At 34.7% G+C, this 13,321-nt stretch overlaps 1 protein-coding gene across 2 annotated transcripts in view; it reads left to right on the top strand.

Annotated features, from left to right (window-relative positions):
* STK3 (serine/threonine kinase 3) overlaps positions 1-13,321 on the top strand; it is a 319,871-nt gene that overhangs the window by 197,451 nt on the left and 109,099 nt on the right. For both annotated transcript variants that reach the window (XM_036264223.1, XM_036264224.1), the window contains exon 8: positions 4,373-4,498. In XM_036264223.1, coding sequence (XP_036120116.1) covers positions 4,373-4,498 — 126 coding nt within the window. The remainder of the gene's footprint in view (positions 1-4,372; positions 4,499-13,321) is intronic.

The following is a 13,321-nucleotide window of genomic DNA, read 5'->3' as shown; positions in this document are numbered from 1 at the left end:
ATTCTACTTTTTGATTGTGTTATTCTTTCTATCTTTTTATATTTGACTAATATTTCATTGCCTGTCTTTGAATTAAAAAAATTTTTTTAATCCTAACCTGAGGATATGCTTCCATTTATCTTCAAATAGAGTGGGAAGATAAAAGAGAGAGAGAGAGAGAGAGACATTGACATTGACACAAGAGAGACACATCGATTGGTTGCCTCTCTCATGACCCTGACCAGGGCCGGGGATGAGCCGCAACCAAAGTACCGGAATCAAACCCATGACTCTTTGATCCGCTGGGCCAACACTCTAACCACTGAACCAAAGCGGCCAGGGCCTGTCTTTGACTTTTAACCCAACTTCTTTTCATTATGCCTCTTGGGGAAACATGAGTTAGATTTATTTATCTCAAAAAAAAATTTTTTTTTTTTCCTCACCCAAGGACATTTTTCCATATTTTGTTCAGATAGAGTGGGAGGGGGAGAGAGAGAGAGAGAAACATTGACGTGAAAGGGACACATTGAGTGGTTGCCACCCACACGACCCAACCAGGGCCAGGGACAAACTGCAACCAAGCTACATGCCCTTAGCGGTAACCGAACTCAGGTCTCTCTGGACCACTGGCCCATGCTCTAACTGCTGAGCCAAACCGGCCAAGGCAGATTTATTTAAGTATATATCTCATGTAGAAAGCATGTGCTTGAATTTATCTTTGACATGTGTTTTTTAATAACTAAAATACTCTTTAATAAATGGAAATTCAGTCCATTTATTTACATTGGTATGCAAATAATATATATTTTTTTTTTTTTTATCCTCACCCGAGGATATTTTTCCATTTTTTTGTACAGATAGAGTGGGAGGGAGAGAGAGGAAGGGAGAGACAGACAGAAACATCGACGTGAAGGGACACATCGAGTGGCTGCCACCCGCACGACCAACCAGGGCCGGGGACAAACTGCAACCGAAGTACGTGCCCTTAGCGGGAACCGAACCCGGGTCTCTCCAGACCGCAGGCCGACGCTCTAACCGCTGAGCCAAACTGGCCAGGGCTGCAAATAATATTTTAATCACAATTGATGTGTTTTATTTTCGCCGACTTGTTTTCTCTGGTTTTTGTTCTCCTGTTTTTTTGTTTTTGTTTTTAATGTTGCTTTACATTGTTTAATTTTACCACCTGTTACTTTAAAAAAGACTTTAAAATATTCTTTAAGAATCTGCCAGTATGTCTGATAAAACTTCTCTTCTGACTATCAAGAATGTTAAAATAATATGGCCTTATTCTTCAAATAACCTTTTAACTTTATTAGCCAGTCCCTTTTTGTTGGTCACAGTAACATCCGTAGTGTTTATGTAGAAAAAAGAATAAGTACAAATGAAATCAGACATATAAAGATTTTGATATTAAGTACCTTAAACTTTATAGACTAATGGTAGCAAATACTGGGTAGTCAGTTCACTAGACTGGATGAACCATATATGTGCTTTGGTATTTCTTAAAGATAAAACTGTGGCTTGGAGGATTGGCTTGTAGTTTCCCCTGGAAAAATGAAGTATAGTACAATTTGAGATTTCTATGCTCTTTAAAAGATACATAATTATATTGTTTCCCAGTTTTTGCAGTGTTGATCTTCTGCTTTTAATGTATAGTCACTGTATCCTACTTAAGAGTACTTCTATCAGATTTACTTTTATCGATTGTGGCAGATATAAATTTTTTTTAACTCAGATTCTTTTTTTTTTGGTAAGTGCCCCTAGCGGGAACCAAACCCAGGACTCTGGTCCGCAGGCTGACACTTCAACCACTGAGCCAAACTGGCCAGAGCAGTTAACTCAGATTCTTAATAATTCACATCTTTATTATTAAAGTTTCTTCTCTATTTTTTTTTTTTAATCCTCACCTGTAGACGTGTTTCTATTGATTTTAGAGAGGACGGAAGAGAGAGAGGGAAACATCAGTGTGTGAGAGAGAGAGGGAAACATCAGTGTGAGAGAGAGAGGGAAACATCAGTGTGAGAGAGAGAGGGAAACATCAATGTGAGAGAGAAATATTGGTTGCCTCCCTTACATGCCCTGACTGGGGATCAAACCCACAACCCGGGTATGTGCCTTGACCAGGAATAGAACCCAAGACCCTTCTGTGTAGACCCTTTTGTGTACAGGATGATGTTCCACCCAACTGAGACACACCTGCCAGTGCTCTCCTCAATCTGTTTTGTTTCTACATTCTACTACAGGATTATGGTATCAGACATTCTTTTCCTTATATTGTTCTCTTGTTTCTGTAATTAAAGTGGCTCTCAGACAAAATTCAGGCATCTCATCCTAAGCATGTATCCATCTTGCCCCGCTGTTGCTTGTATCTAAACTCACTTAACACCATCTCTCTAAATAGTGTTTCTGTCTTGGCAAGGCAGATCTTCCTACTGTGTTCTAACATACATTCCCTGTCTTGGTGTGTTTGTACATATTGTTCATACTTTTCCTCCTCCCTGAAATGGTCTATTTCTTTTGTATGAGGCACCGGAGATTACCTCATCTATTCGTCTACTTTTACACCTCTTAATCACGTAGGCTGTGCTAAACCATCATAAATGTAACTTGTATGTCACATTGTAATTTTTTTATGTGTTTGTGTTTTATTCTTTATTCTAGATAATTTTTTTAAGGGCAAATAACATATTTTCAGTTGTTTTTGTGTGTGTGTGAGACTTTCCACCAGTGTTTCTCAAAAATTTTAATTGGAGGACTAAAGTTTCTTCCTTGTTATTCCACCATTCTCTAGGGCACAATCTTTGTTTTCTAGCTTGGCAGAGAGAGTAGAAGTCGTGGAAGAGTGCACACACAATGTTTTAAGGCCTAGATCAGGAATTAGACCACACCACTGAGACAGTTAATTCCATTTTGTTTTATTCCATTCCATTGACAGAACTTGGTCTCCTAGTCACAACCAGCTGAAAGGGAGACTAAGAAAGGTAGGATCTAGCTGGGCCTACATATATCTAGCTACCACTCTATTTTGGTGGAACTAGAAGTCTCCACCACAGCTATGTTAATGAAATTTAAGTTATTGAGTCATTAGTCTATAACTGTTATTAAAGAATTCATTGGTCTTTGTTATTGATACTATTACTTCTATAATCTGGTAAAATTCTTGCTCATACTTTCCCCAAATGATATATGTTCACCATGCTAAAGCCTCTTCCAAATGTCTGTAATTTCTTTTTAGCACTAAAATTCTTTTGTCTTTAATAATATTTTTGTGTTCTTTATTAAAATAACTTGGCTTTTACCTGGGTTTATCTACTGACATTTAATTATGAAAATTATATTTTGAAGCTGTATTATTGCCTCAGACCAAGGTTATCTATCCCAAATTATACTTTTAATCTTGCCCTCTACTTTCACACTTCTTTTATCTCAATAAAAAATCATCAAAAACCCAGGTCTATTCTGGTGGTTTCCATTATATTTATCAATATATGTAACAAACTCAGATATTTCAGTTAGATCAGGGTTGTATAAAAGAGGAAGTGAAAAGTTGTTTTATATGTATTATAGATATAAACTAATATTCATTTTCTGAAAAAATTGTATTGCCAGTTTTTACTTCTCCATTGGAAATTATTATATTTTCAAGACCTAATAAAATAGAAAATATGGAAAAGAAGTAACAAAATAGTTGCCCTTCTTTGGACCACTGATTCTGGCTGTCAGCTTGTTATGGTTGATTAAAATCTGTAACTGATACCAAATAATTTTATTTTTATATATAATGTAATCACCAGTCATTTTTTTTTAAATCTTTTTTTCCTACTTACTCTACACTTCCTTTGGACAATCATATCTTTTTTTTTTTTTTTTTTTATCCTCACCCGAGGACATTTTTCAATATTTTGTTCAGATAGAGTGAGAGGGAGAGAGAGAGAGAGAAACATCGACGTGAGAGCGACACATCGAGTGGTTGCCACCCACACGACCCAACCAGGGCTGGGGACAAACTGCAACCGAGGTACGTGCCCTTAGCGGGAACCGAACCCGGGTCTCTCCGGACCACAGGCCAATGCTCTAACCGCTGAGCCAAACCGGCCAGGGCTGGACAATCATATCTTTAAGGTAGTTTTCATTAATGTAGTTTTATCAGTAGGATTGCATTTTTGTGTTTGTACTTGAATGATTTTTAAAAACAAGTAAATCTAAAAGCCAAATCTTTATTTCTAATACAGCTGAAATATTCTCTATTCTTAACCTATACATTTAATTCTGGATGAAGGAACAATCATTGGAGTGTAAGATCCTGGTTTGCATTTGCATGTTGTTGTAATGATTTTTAGATATAATTTAGAGAAATCTTTTAAAATTATACCATTGAATTTTACTTTTCTAGCATCCTTTTATCAAGAATGCAAAACCTGTATCGATTTTAAGAGACCTGATTGCAGAAGCTATGGAGATCAAAGCTAAAAGACATGAAGAACAGCAGCGAGAATTGGAAGAGGAGGAAGAAAATTCGGTTTGTAATTACTCTCAAAAAATTGATTTTTTTCCTCTGAGTTATTTTTCTATATATTTTTTTCTTTAAGCATATCAATAGCACTTACTGTTTTATTATACAAAATATATTTTAAGTCTCAAAATATATTTTGTTTGCATTAAACATTTGCTATTTTTTCCTGATGTCTTAAGAATTAGTGATTGGTGGACTATAAGGTTCGCACAGCTTCTAGAAGTAGCACAGTGGAAGATGGGTTACTAGACAAAGCAGGAGGGACACTTAAGGACCTCCTTTATTCCATTTACTTTATATTGATGCATCAGTGCATTTTAATAACAAAATAACAAAATTTAATTATATCTATCACATTTTATGATGTCTGATGCTTCTGTTCTTTATCATAACTTTTTTCCTGATTTTAAATTATTAATTTTTTCTGGTTAAAGAAATAGAGATGGCTACCTCTTGGTATTTAGATAGTCACAAAATCTGAAGACAAATATTATAATTTTAGTTTTTACTGATTGAAAATGTCTTTGATAACATCATCTATATTTTTCCATAGAAGTTATATTTTTACTTATAATTTTGTATATAAATAGTATTATTTTGCTAACTCAAATTTAGTTTAATTCAAGACGAGTTATCCAATTGAGATTTCTTTTGAAATTCTTTTACCTTTTTCACCAATTATTAAACCTTGTTTCATATGGTGGCCCATAACAAGAACAAGTGTGCATCTTTGCAGACTGCTTTATAATCATTTTCTTGTAGATATTGGGTTACATCAGTTATTCATTTGGCAGTGGCCATGGACTGCCTGATAGATGCTTTAAGCTTATATTCTCGACACTAAGTTTTTACCAATGAATTCACCATTCAGAATTTTAAATAGTAGCATCATAAAGAATTTTTCATAGGTTTGTGATTGTGTATTAATTCTGTAAAGATAAATAAGTGATATGGGATGATGTAAAGACCTTGGCTCTTGCTCTCAAAGGGTTTTATAGTTCCCACCCTGGGTTCCCATGTAATGATAGATAAAGTTAGGTTTTGATTTCTCTCCGATTAACATTTGTAAACAAAGTGTTCTTTTTCCTAGTTTCAAAAGCACTTTTATCATATATTATTTCATTTGATCTTTTAAAAGAGTAAGATTGGTCATGTGTATATTATTACCCCATTTTTCAGTTGAGTGAAATTAGGTTCAGAGAGAAGTGAGTTACCAAAATTTACAAAACTGGTGAGGAAGCAAGATTAAAACTAGGATTTTTACTTTTAAGTTTTCTTGTTCGCTCACTTTTCAGTCAAATAATTTATTAGTACTTGTAAAAGTGAACCATATTGGCTTATCAGAGTTACACATTTTCTGATAAGATTATGTTCTCAGTGAAGTCTGGTCATTGTCCCTCTGCAGTGGTACTCATTGCCTTCTTCACCTTATGCGAGCTTCTTATGAGTACCGGGATAATAAATTGCCTTTAATTAGCTGCTAATGGACAGGTGATTTTTTTTTTGCTTTTATCTTTCTATACTTAATTATAGGCTGGTTTCTATTTCTGATAGGGAACCATTGACTATTCCAGAATTAACCAGTTTTTACTACTTTTTAAGGCCTTACTACAGTCACCTTTGATACTTTCTGCTAAGTTGGTGATATATTTCTTCACTATTTTCCTCTCCTTCTCTGGACTGCAGCTACATTGATCTTATTTCAGATTCCTTTTTTTTTTCAAACATGCCAAAGACCTTTCCTTACTTTGGGCCTTTACATGTGTTATTCCCTCTGCTTGAAACACTCTTCTTCCCAATAACTTATTAAGTGACTAGGTTCTTCTCATATTTTGGCCCCCAGCTTTAAATATCATATATCCCAAACTTAGCAGCTTAGAACAACACCCATTTATTATTTCATGGTATGTGTAAATTATTTCAGGAGTGTCTTAGTTGGATTTTTCTGGCTCAGAGTCTCTCATGAGGTTGTAGACTAAATGGTGCTTGGAGCTGCAGTCATCTTAAAGCTTGACCAGAACTGGAGTTCCAAGATAGCTCACTCATATGGCTGCCAGCAGGCTCCCTCAGTTCCTTGCCATGTGGGAATTTCCATAGGGCTACTTTAGAGTCTTCACACATGACAACTGGCTCCTCTCAGAGTGAGTGATTAAGAGAGAGAACAAAGTCTGGCCAGTGTGGCTCAGTGGCTGAGCGTCGACCCATGCATCAAGAGGTCGCAGGTTCAATTCCCAGCCAGGACACATGCCCAGGTTGTGGGCCCAATTCCAAATGGGGAGCATGCATCTTCTCTGTCATCGATGTTCTCTCTCATTGATGCTTCTATCTCTCTCTCCCTTTCACTTCTTCTCTCTCCAAAATCAGTAAAGGAAAAAAAAAATAAAACGAGTGAGAACAAGGAGGAAATCTCAATGCCTTTTATGACATAGTCTTAGGAGTTGCACACTGACACTTCCACCACATTCTGTTTGTTAAGTTACTGGTCATGGAAATGTTCTAAGAATTGGTGCCTTAATGGAAGGAACCATTAAGTTGGCAAAAACTGACAAACTTTTTCAGAACACTGAAATCTAATAAAAAAATTACAGCAAGAGGGAAGTGCTTAATGAAGAAAGAGGCTGCTAAATTTTGGTAAGAAAGTGCTGTAGCATTTTTGCTTATGTGCCTGCCATCCCGGATTTTCAAGTTCAACAGGAGCCATTGGAACAGTGGCAGAGGTAAGGGACAGGGTAGAAGAGTAAGAACCTTGTTCTAAAAAAAAAAAAGTTTTTGCATTTTGAATGATCTTGCAACTCCCTGAGGGACCAGCAAAGAGGCTTGCCTTTGTTTTGTTCTCTTTGAGCTGGAGCAGCTTCCTGGAAGGAGTTTGTCAAACATCTAAATCTTCTAGAGCTAATAAACAAGTTTAACAAAGTTGCAGGGTACAAGATCAACACACAAAATTCACTTATGCTTTTGTAAACCAGTAATGAACATTGCATAAAGGAAATTAAGAAAACAATTTTATTTACAATAGCAGCCAAAAGAAATTTAGCTATGGAGATGAAAGACTTGTAGAGTGAAAAGTACAAAGCATTACTGAAAGAAATTAAAGAATACCTAAATCACCCGGCCCGTATGGTTCAGAGAATTGAGTGTCCTCCCATGGACTGAGAGGTCCCGGTTCAATTCCCATCAAGAAACATGCCTAGGATGCAGGCTTGATCCCCAGTAGGTGGCGTGCAGGAGGCAAGCTGATCAATGTTTCTCACATCGATGTTTCTATCTCTTTCCAAAAATAAATAAATAAATAAATAAACATATTTTGAAAAAAGAATATCTAAATCAATGGAAGGATATCCCATGTTCATGGATTGGAAGACTTAATATTGTTAAGATGTCATTACTTCCAGAGCAACTCACAGAATCATCTAATCCCAGTGGAAATTTCAGTGCTCTATTTTAAAAAATGGAAAGTGAGTCTTCTAATTCGTATGAAACAAGGGGCCCCAAATAGCTAAACCAGTATTGGAAAAGAAGAACAAGTTGCAGATCTCACTTTATTGGATTTGATGTTTTCTTGGAAGCTTTTTCATCATTGCTGTCCATAGAGGCTGAGGATTTTTCAAGTCAGCAAGTCTTAATTCATTTTTTTGTTTGTTTAATTTTCCTATCTTAAGCTTTTCCCTCTCTTCTGCATTTTATTATAAGCAAAAAGAAGAAACTAGGCAGTACCTGAAATGCTCTGCCTGGAAATCTCCTTACCTAGACTAACCAGTTCATTAGGTACATGTTTTTTTTTTGTTGTTCTTTCCCTATCACCTTCCTAGTTACTACAGACAACAGCATTCTAAATTTTTTGCTACTGCATAACAAAAATACCTTTTTTTTTCAGTTTCCCAACATTTTCCTCACCTTCCTACAACCTCCTTAAAGGTCATCAGGCATCAAACATGTTTTTTGTGGCCCTTTAGGCTGCTTCTAACACTTTTCAAAGTGCTTCTAGCTTCTGCCAACTGTCAGTGTTCCAAAGCCATCCCATTGTTTTAGGTATAAGTTCCTTGGACCTGTGAACATTCAAGGGGAGGGAAATTAGGTTCCATCTTTTGAGGGGAGGACTTCAAAAAACTGGATAAATTTAAAAACACGTCAGGTTTTTATGATCTTTTTCTTTCAAATAAGCATTTGTTCTCTGAAACCAAGCTAGTGTTTCTTGGTAATACTATTGTGTTCTTTTTTGTTGAAATTGTACAAAGAAAAAATAAAGATCTTGGTAGAATCACACTTTGAGCAATATTTGCATGCTTTACTTTAGATTATGTTCTCAGGCAGTAACTTCCATCTTGAGATCATTTTATCAGTTGTTGCCCTGAATATGAAAGAAACACACACACACACACACACACACACACACACACACACACACAATGGTAACCAAACTTGAATTAATTTATATTCAAGTTTTTAAAAAACTTTTTAAAACAAATTTTATTTATTTTTTTAAAATATTTTTTTCTTTATTGAGTTTAGAGAGAAAGGAAGGGAGAGGGAGAGATAGAAACATCTATGAGAGAGAGCATCAACTGGCTGCCTCCTGCATGCCCCCCACTAAGGATTTGGCCCACGACCTGGGCATGCATCCTGACCAGGAATCAAACTGGAGACCTCTTGGTGCACGGGTCGATGCTCAACCAGTGAGCCACACCAGCTGGGCTTAAAACAAAAATTAAGTGACCAAATGTGTTTGGAAGAATTGTTAGAGTTTTTTATAAACCTACTTTAAGCTTACTAAAAAATGTATTTGAAGAAAGAAAAGGAAATTTCTTTTATTCTCATTCTTTTACTTCTTGAAATTAGATTACTAGGGAACATTTATATTTGAGATAAAAGTATTGATTACAACTTGAAATTCCTTAGAAAAGAATTGATTACTTGTTTCCTCTTATCTTCCCCATATAATTAAATCACAATTCTAAAAAAATAATCCCTACTCATTGTTTACTATAGTACAGTAATAACTATGTAAACACATTAATATATTATGATTTTATATTCTTTTTGTTATTTCTGGAACTGATAATTTTCTCAGCTTTTTTATTGTTGGTTACTGTTAATTTTTCTATGGACCTGTTACTAATTTGTTCTCAAATGCTACATTCCCACATTCTCTGCAAGCGCTGTAAACTCCTCTGTTCAAATGCAGAAAATATTAGTGTCATACTTTTTCCTTACTCATGCTTTAACCTCTCTCCTCTAAAATGAACTGATTGCTTTCTAGTCTTGAGCAGCTGTCATCCTCAGACTCCTCTTCAACATTATCCTGGGGATTTCTTTCTCTTCTCTTCTGTAATGGATCCCCTGTTTCCTGGATCTTGCCTTTCTCATTTTCCTTCCTTATTTTGATGGACCATATCTCCCAGGAGCTTCCCAATATGAGCAATTTTTTTTAGACCTTGCATTTCTGACCATGTCTCAATTCTACCTTTACTGTTGATTGACTATAAAATTCTGGTTGCCAGAAGGGTGGGGGGTTGGGAACTGGGTGAAAAAGCTGAAGAGGTTAAGCAGTACTAATTGGTAGTCACAAAATAGCCATGGAGATGTATAGCACAGCATTGGGGAATATAGTCAACAGTATTGTGATAGCTATGAATGATTCCAAATAGGTACTAGAAATATCAGGGGGAACACTTTGTAAAGTATGTGATTGTCTAACCATGATGCTGTACACCTGACACCAATACATAATAATATTGAAAGTAGACTAATTGAAAAATAAAATAATATAATATTAAGAAAAAAATACTGGGTATAAAGTTCTGCATTGGAAGTAAATAGTGTTCCCTTAACATTTTGAAGGCCTTGGTCTATTTCCTAACTTAGCACTAATGATGGCAAGACAGATGATATTCTGATGCCTAATCCTTTTAATGTTTTATGGAAGTTTTTTAGATCTAAACTTTCTCCCTGTTATTTAAAACTTTCATGATGATGTGCCTTCGTGTAGATCTTTTTCCATTCATTGTATGGAGTGTCTTTTGGACGATTTCAATTTGGAAATACCCTTTAGTTCTTTGCAATTTTATTTTTGCTATTGACTAATAAAGCAGTCTCTGGGACTACTTTGATTTGATTGTTACACCTCTTAGATTTATCTTTCAATTATCTTTTTTCCTGTTTTTTTTTTTCTTTCTCTTGTTATTCTTTCTTGGAGGTCTCAAGTTTATCTTCTAACTTTTCTTTTTTTTCATATCAAGTAGTTAATTTCCGAGATCTCCTGTTTTCCCTCATTGTAATCATTAACACTTTGAGTTTTCTTTTGCTTTCTTCCTTCTCTCTGTTTTCTTTGTGTTTGTTTTGATCTCTGTCTATTCACTTGATGGGTTTTCTTAAAATGTCTTGATTATGTCTGAGAGAAGCACCAAAGTTGCCTACTGGAAACTCTTTGTTAAAGAAAAGAACTAGTTAACTTTTGAACCTATCCTTTACACGATGTTCGGATTCACTGCTTTGGAGCCTGAATTTATTGCTGCTTGTGACTTCTCTTCTTGCAGGCTTATGTTTTGGGGTTTTCATTTTTGGTCTTCTGAGTGAGCTACTACTTATATATTTATCTGTTTTCTAGCTTCCAAATTTTTTGACATTTCTATTTGCTGTTGTCTTGTCCCCCATGCTCTTTGTCTTTATGAGTTTATCTCTTTTCTCTGACTTTATTATAATTTTGAAAGTGTTTTGGGAGGGATAAGCATAAACTCATGTGTTCAATCTTTCATTTTGAAATGGAAACTTGTGTTATTTGTCATTTCTTGAGTGTTATAAGTTATAAGTTGTAATTTTAAATATTGAGTTTTTAATGTGATTAATATATCTTTATAAATAAATTTATAAAACTCTTCATAAATAATAGACCTCATAAACCTCATTATATGTTACAATGATTATGAAATCCTTGAGTATTCATAGAAAAACTATAGTCTGTTCAATTCTGGTTTATTCTTGATAATTTTTAAAACAAAATGATCCAAGAAGGGAAGGAAAATTTATCGAAGATAACGTTAGAAGAAATCAAGGCAATTTAAGGCAAGTCAGACCAAATTAGTAGCATAAAAATAGAAGTAAATGGATATTTCTCTTTTTCTGATTTACTGTGTTTTTTATAAAATTATTTTCTTTAGATGGTGGAACAAAGGTACAGTCTTGTACCCTCTAAGCCTCTACCATATGAGAAGTGTAGAATTATAAGCCATTGATTCTGTGCTTGCCTTAACATCCATATCTCTGAAGTCAAGGTTGTAGCTTTACAATCTGTTCTTATTTTCATTCCTAATTCATCTTGGTTACATTTGACCCATGAAATTTAGTTCGTTTTTTAGAGGGGGAATTTGCTCCAATTTGGGTTTCATTTGGCAAAAACCTGGTAGGTATCCGTACTGGGTACTGGCTATCCTTTAGGATGTGACAGAATTTGGGTGGATATTTTGATATCCTAGTTGTTTAACTGAGACCCCCCCCCATTCTTTATTTCTTCCTTTTTTATTATTTCAAAGATAAATGATCTGTTTGGCATCATGCGATATCTGCATTACTAAGTTTTACTTCCACATTTATTTTTAGCCCAGAGGATCCGTTTTCTTTGACAGCCTTTATAGTAACTATCTTCAGTCTTGACCCCCGGATTGGTCTTTATCCAGTGACTGGGCTAATTGACTTGTGAACCTTACTGTAAAAGATGTTAGAAGTCACTGCTTTAGAAACTGAGTTTTCTTGCCAGTTACAGACCCAATTTGTCACTGGACCACTGAAAATTTTCATAAAGTTAAAATTTGAAATAATGTAGATTAATTTTTCCCTGATTTCAAAAGCCTAGATCTGTAAAATTCAACATATTGAGTTGCTTCATTGTAAGAGATTTATATTTGATTTAGTATTAATTCTTGAGCTCATTGTAGACCCTGCTTATTTCCATTTTGAGTGAATATACTTTTCAGAGAATTTGTGGGTTATACCAATATTAACTTATAATTTTCCAAATTTAATTTGATTCTACATAATTCAGCTTATTAAAGTTGGAGAAAAATATGTGACCTAAAATTAAATTGACATTTCCATCAACTCTCAATGAAAAGGAAACACTTTATGATAACCATTTCAAGATATGTTGTTTTTAAAAAGTTTAGTGCTACACACCTGTAGCACTGTTCTGGGTAACTATTATAAACAAACTTCTTTAAATATTTTTTTATTCAAGGAATCTACAGGACATGATTGGAAATAGTGCCTTATTAATTTGATTTTTATACTTATCATAGAAAAGCTTGTCTAGGGAGAATACATCTTGACAAACTAACATGTTTTGATAGGTGCTGAGGTAATTGTACAGATTTTTAAAATTAAACAAATTGCAAACAGAGATTTCTGCTGCAGGTTAATCCCAGTATCAAGGTCTTTGTGTTAGCTTACGCATTGCTAAACATGACAAAGGTCTTTTTTTTTTTTTTTTAGTATTTTTGAGCATGTGATATAAATTTTGTGCTGAGATAGGTCAACTGTATTACATAGTAAGAAAGAATTTTTTTCCTGGATATTAGTGGAAGATATTCCCAAATTTTTAGTGTTATTTGATTAAGTAACATAACTATATTTGTTCCTAGTTACTGTAGATACTCAAATTGCCTGTAGAAAGTCCACTTTTTAAAGTGTCTACTAACATAGTTTGTCTTTCTACTCATTACAACTTGAAAGTACAATTTTGTTGTTACCAAGGAGTATTCATAGAAGGGCATAAAGCAAATCTGAGTGAATTCTTTCTGCAACATAAGACTTCTAAAAATATTATATAATAAAGGATAC

Source organism: Molossus molossus, unplaced genomic scaffold (genome assembly GCF_014108415.1).
Source record: "Molossus molossus isolate mMolMol1 unplaced genomic scaffold, mMolMol1.p scaffold_m16_p_16, whole genome shotgun sequence".
In the NCBI taxonomy this organism is placed as follows: domain Eukaryota; kingdom Metazoa; phylum Chordata; class Mammalia; order Chiroptera; family Molossidae; genus Molossus; species Molossus molossus.
The sequence above is the reverse complement of the archived record's forward strand: the minus strand, read 5'-3'. Positions and strand labels throughout refer to the sequence as shown.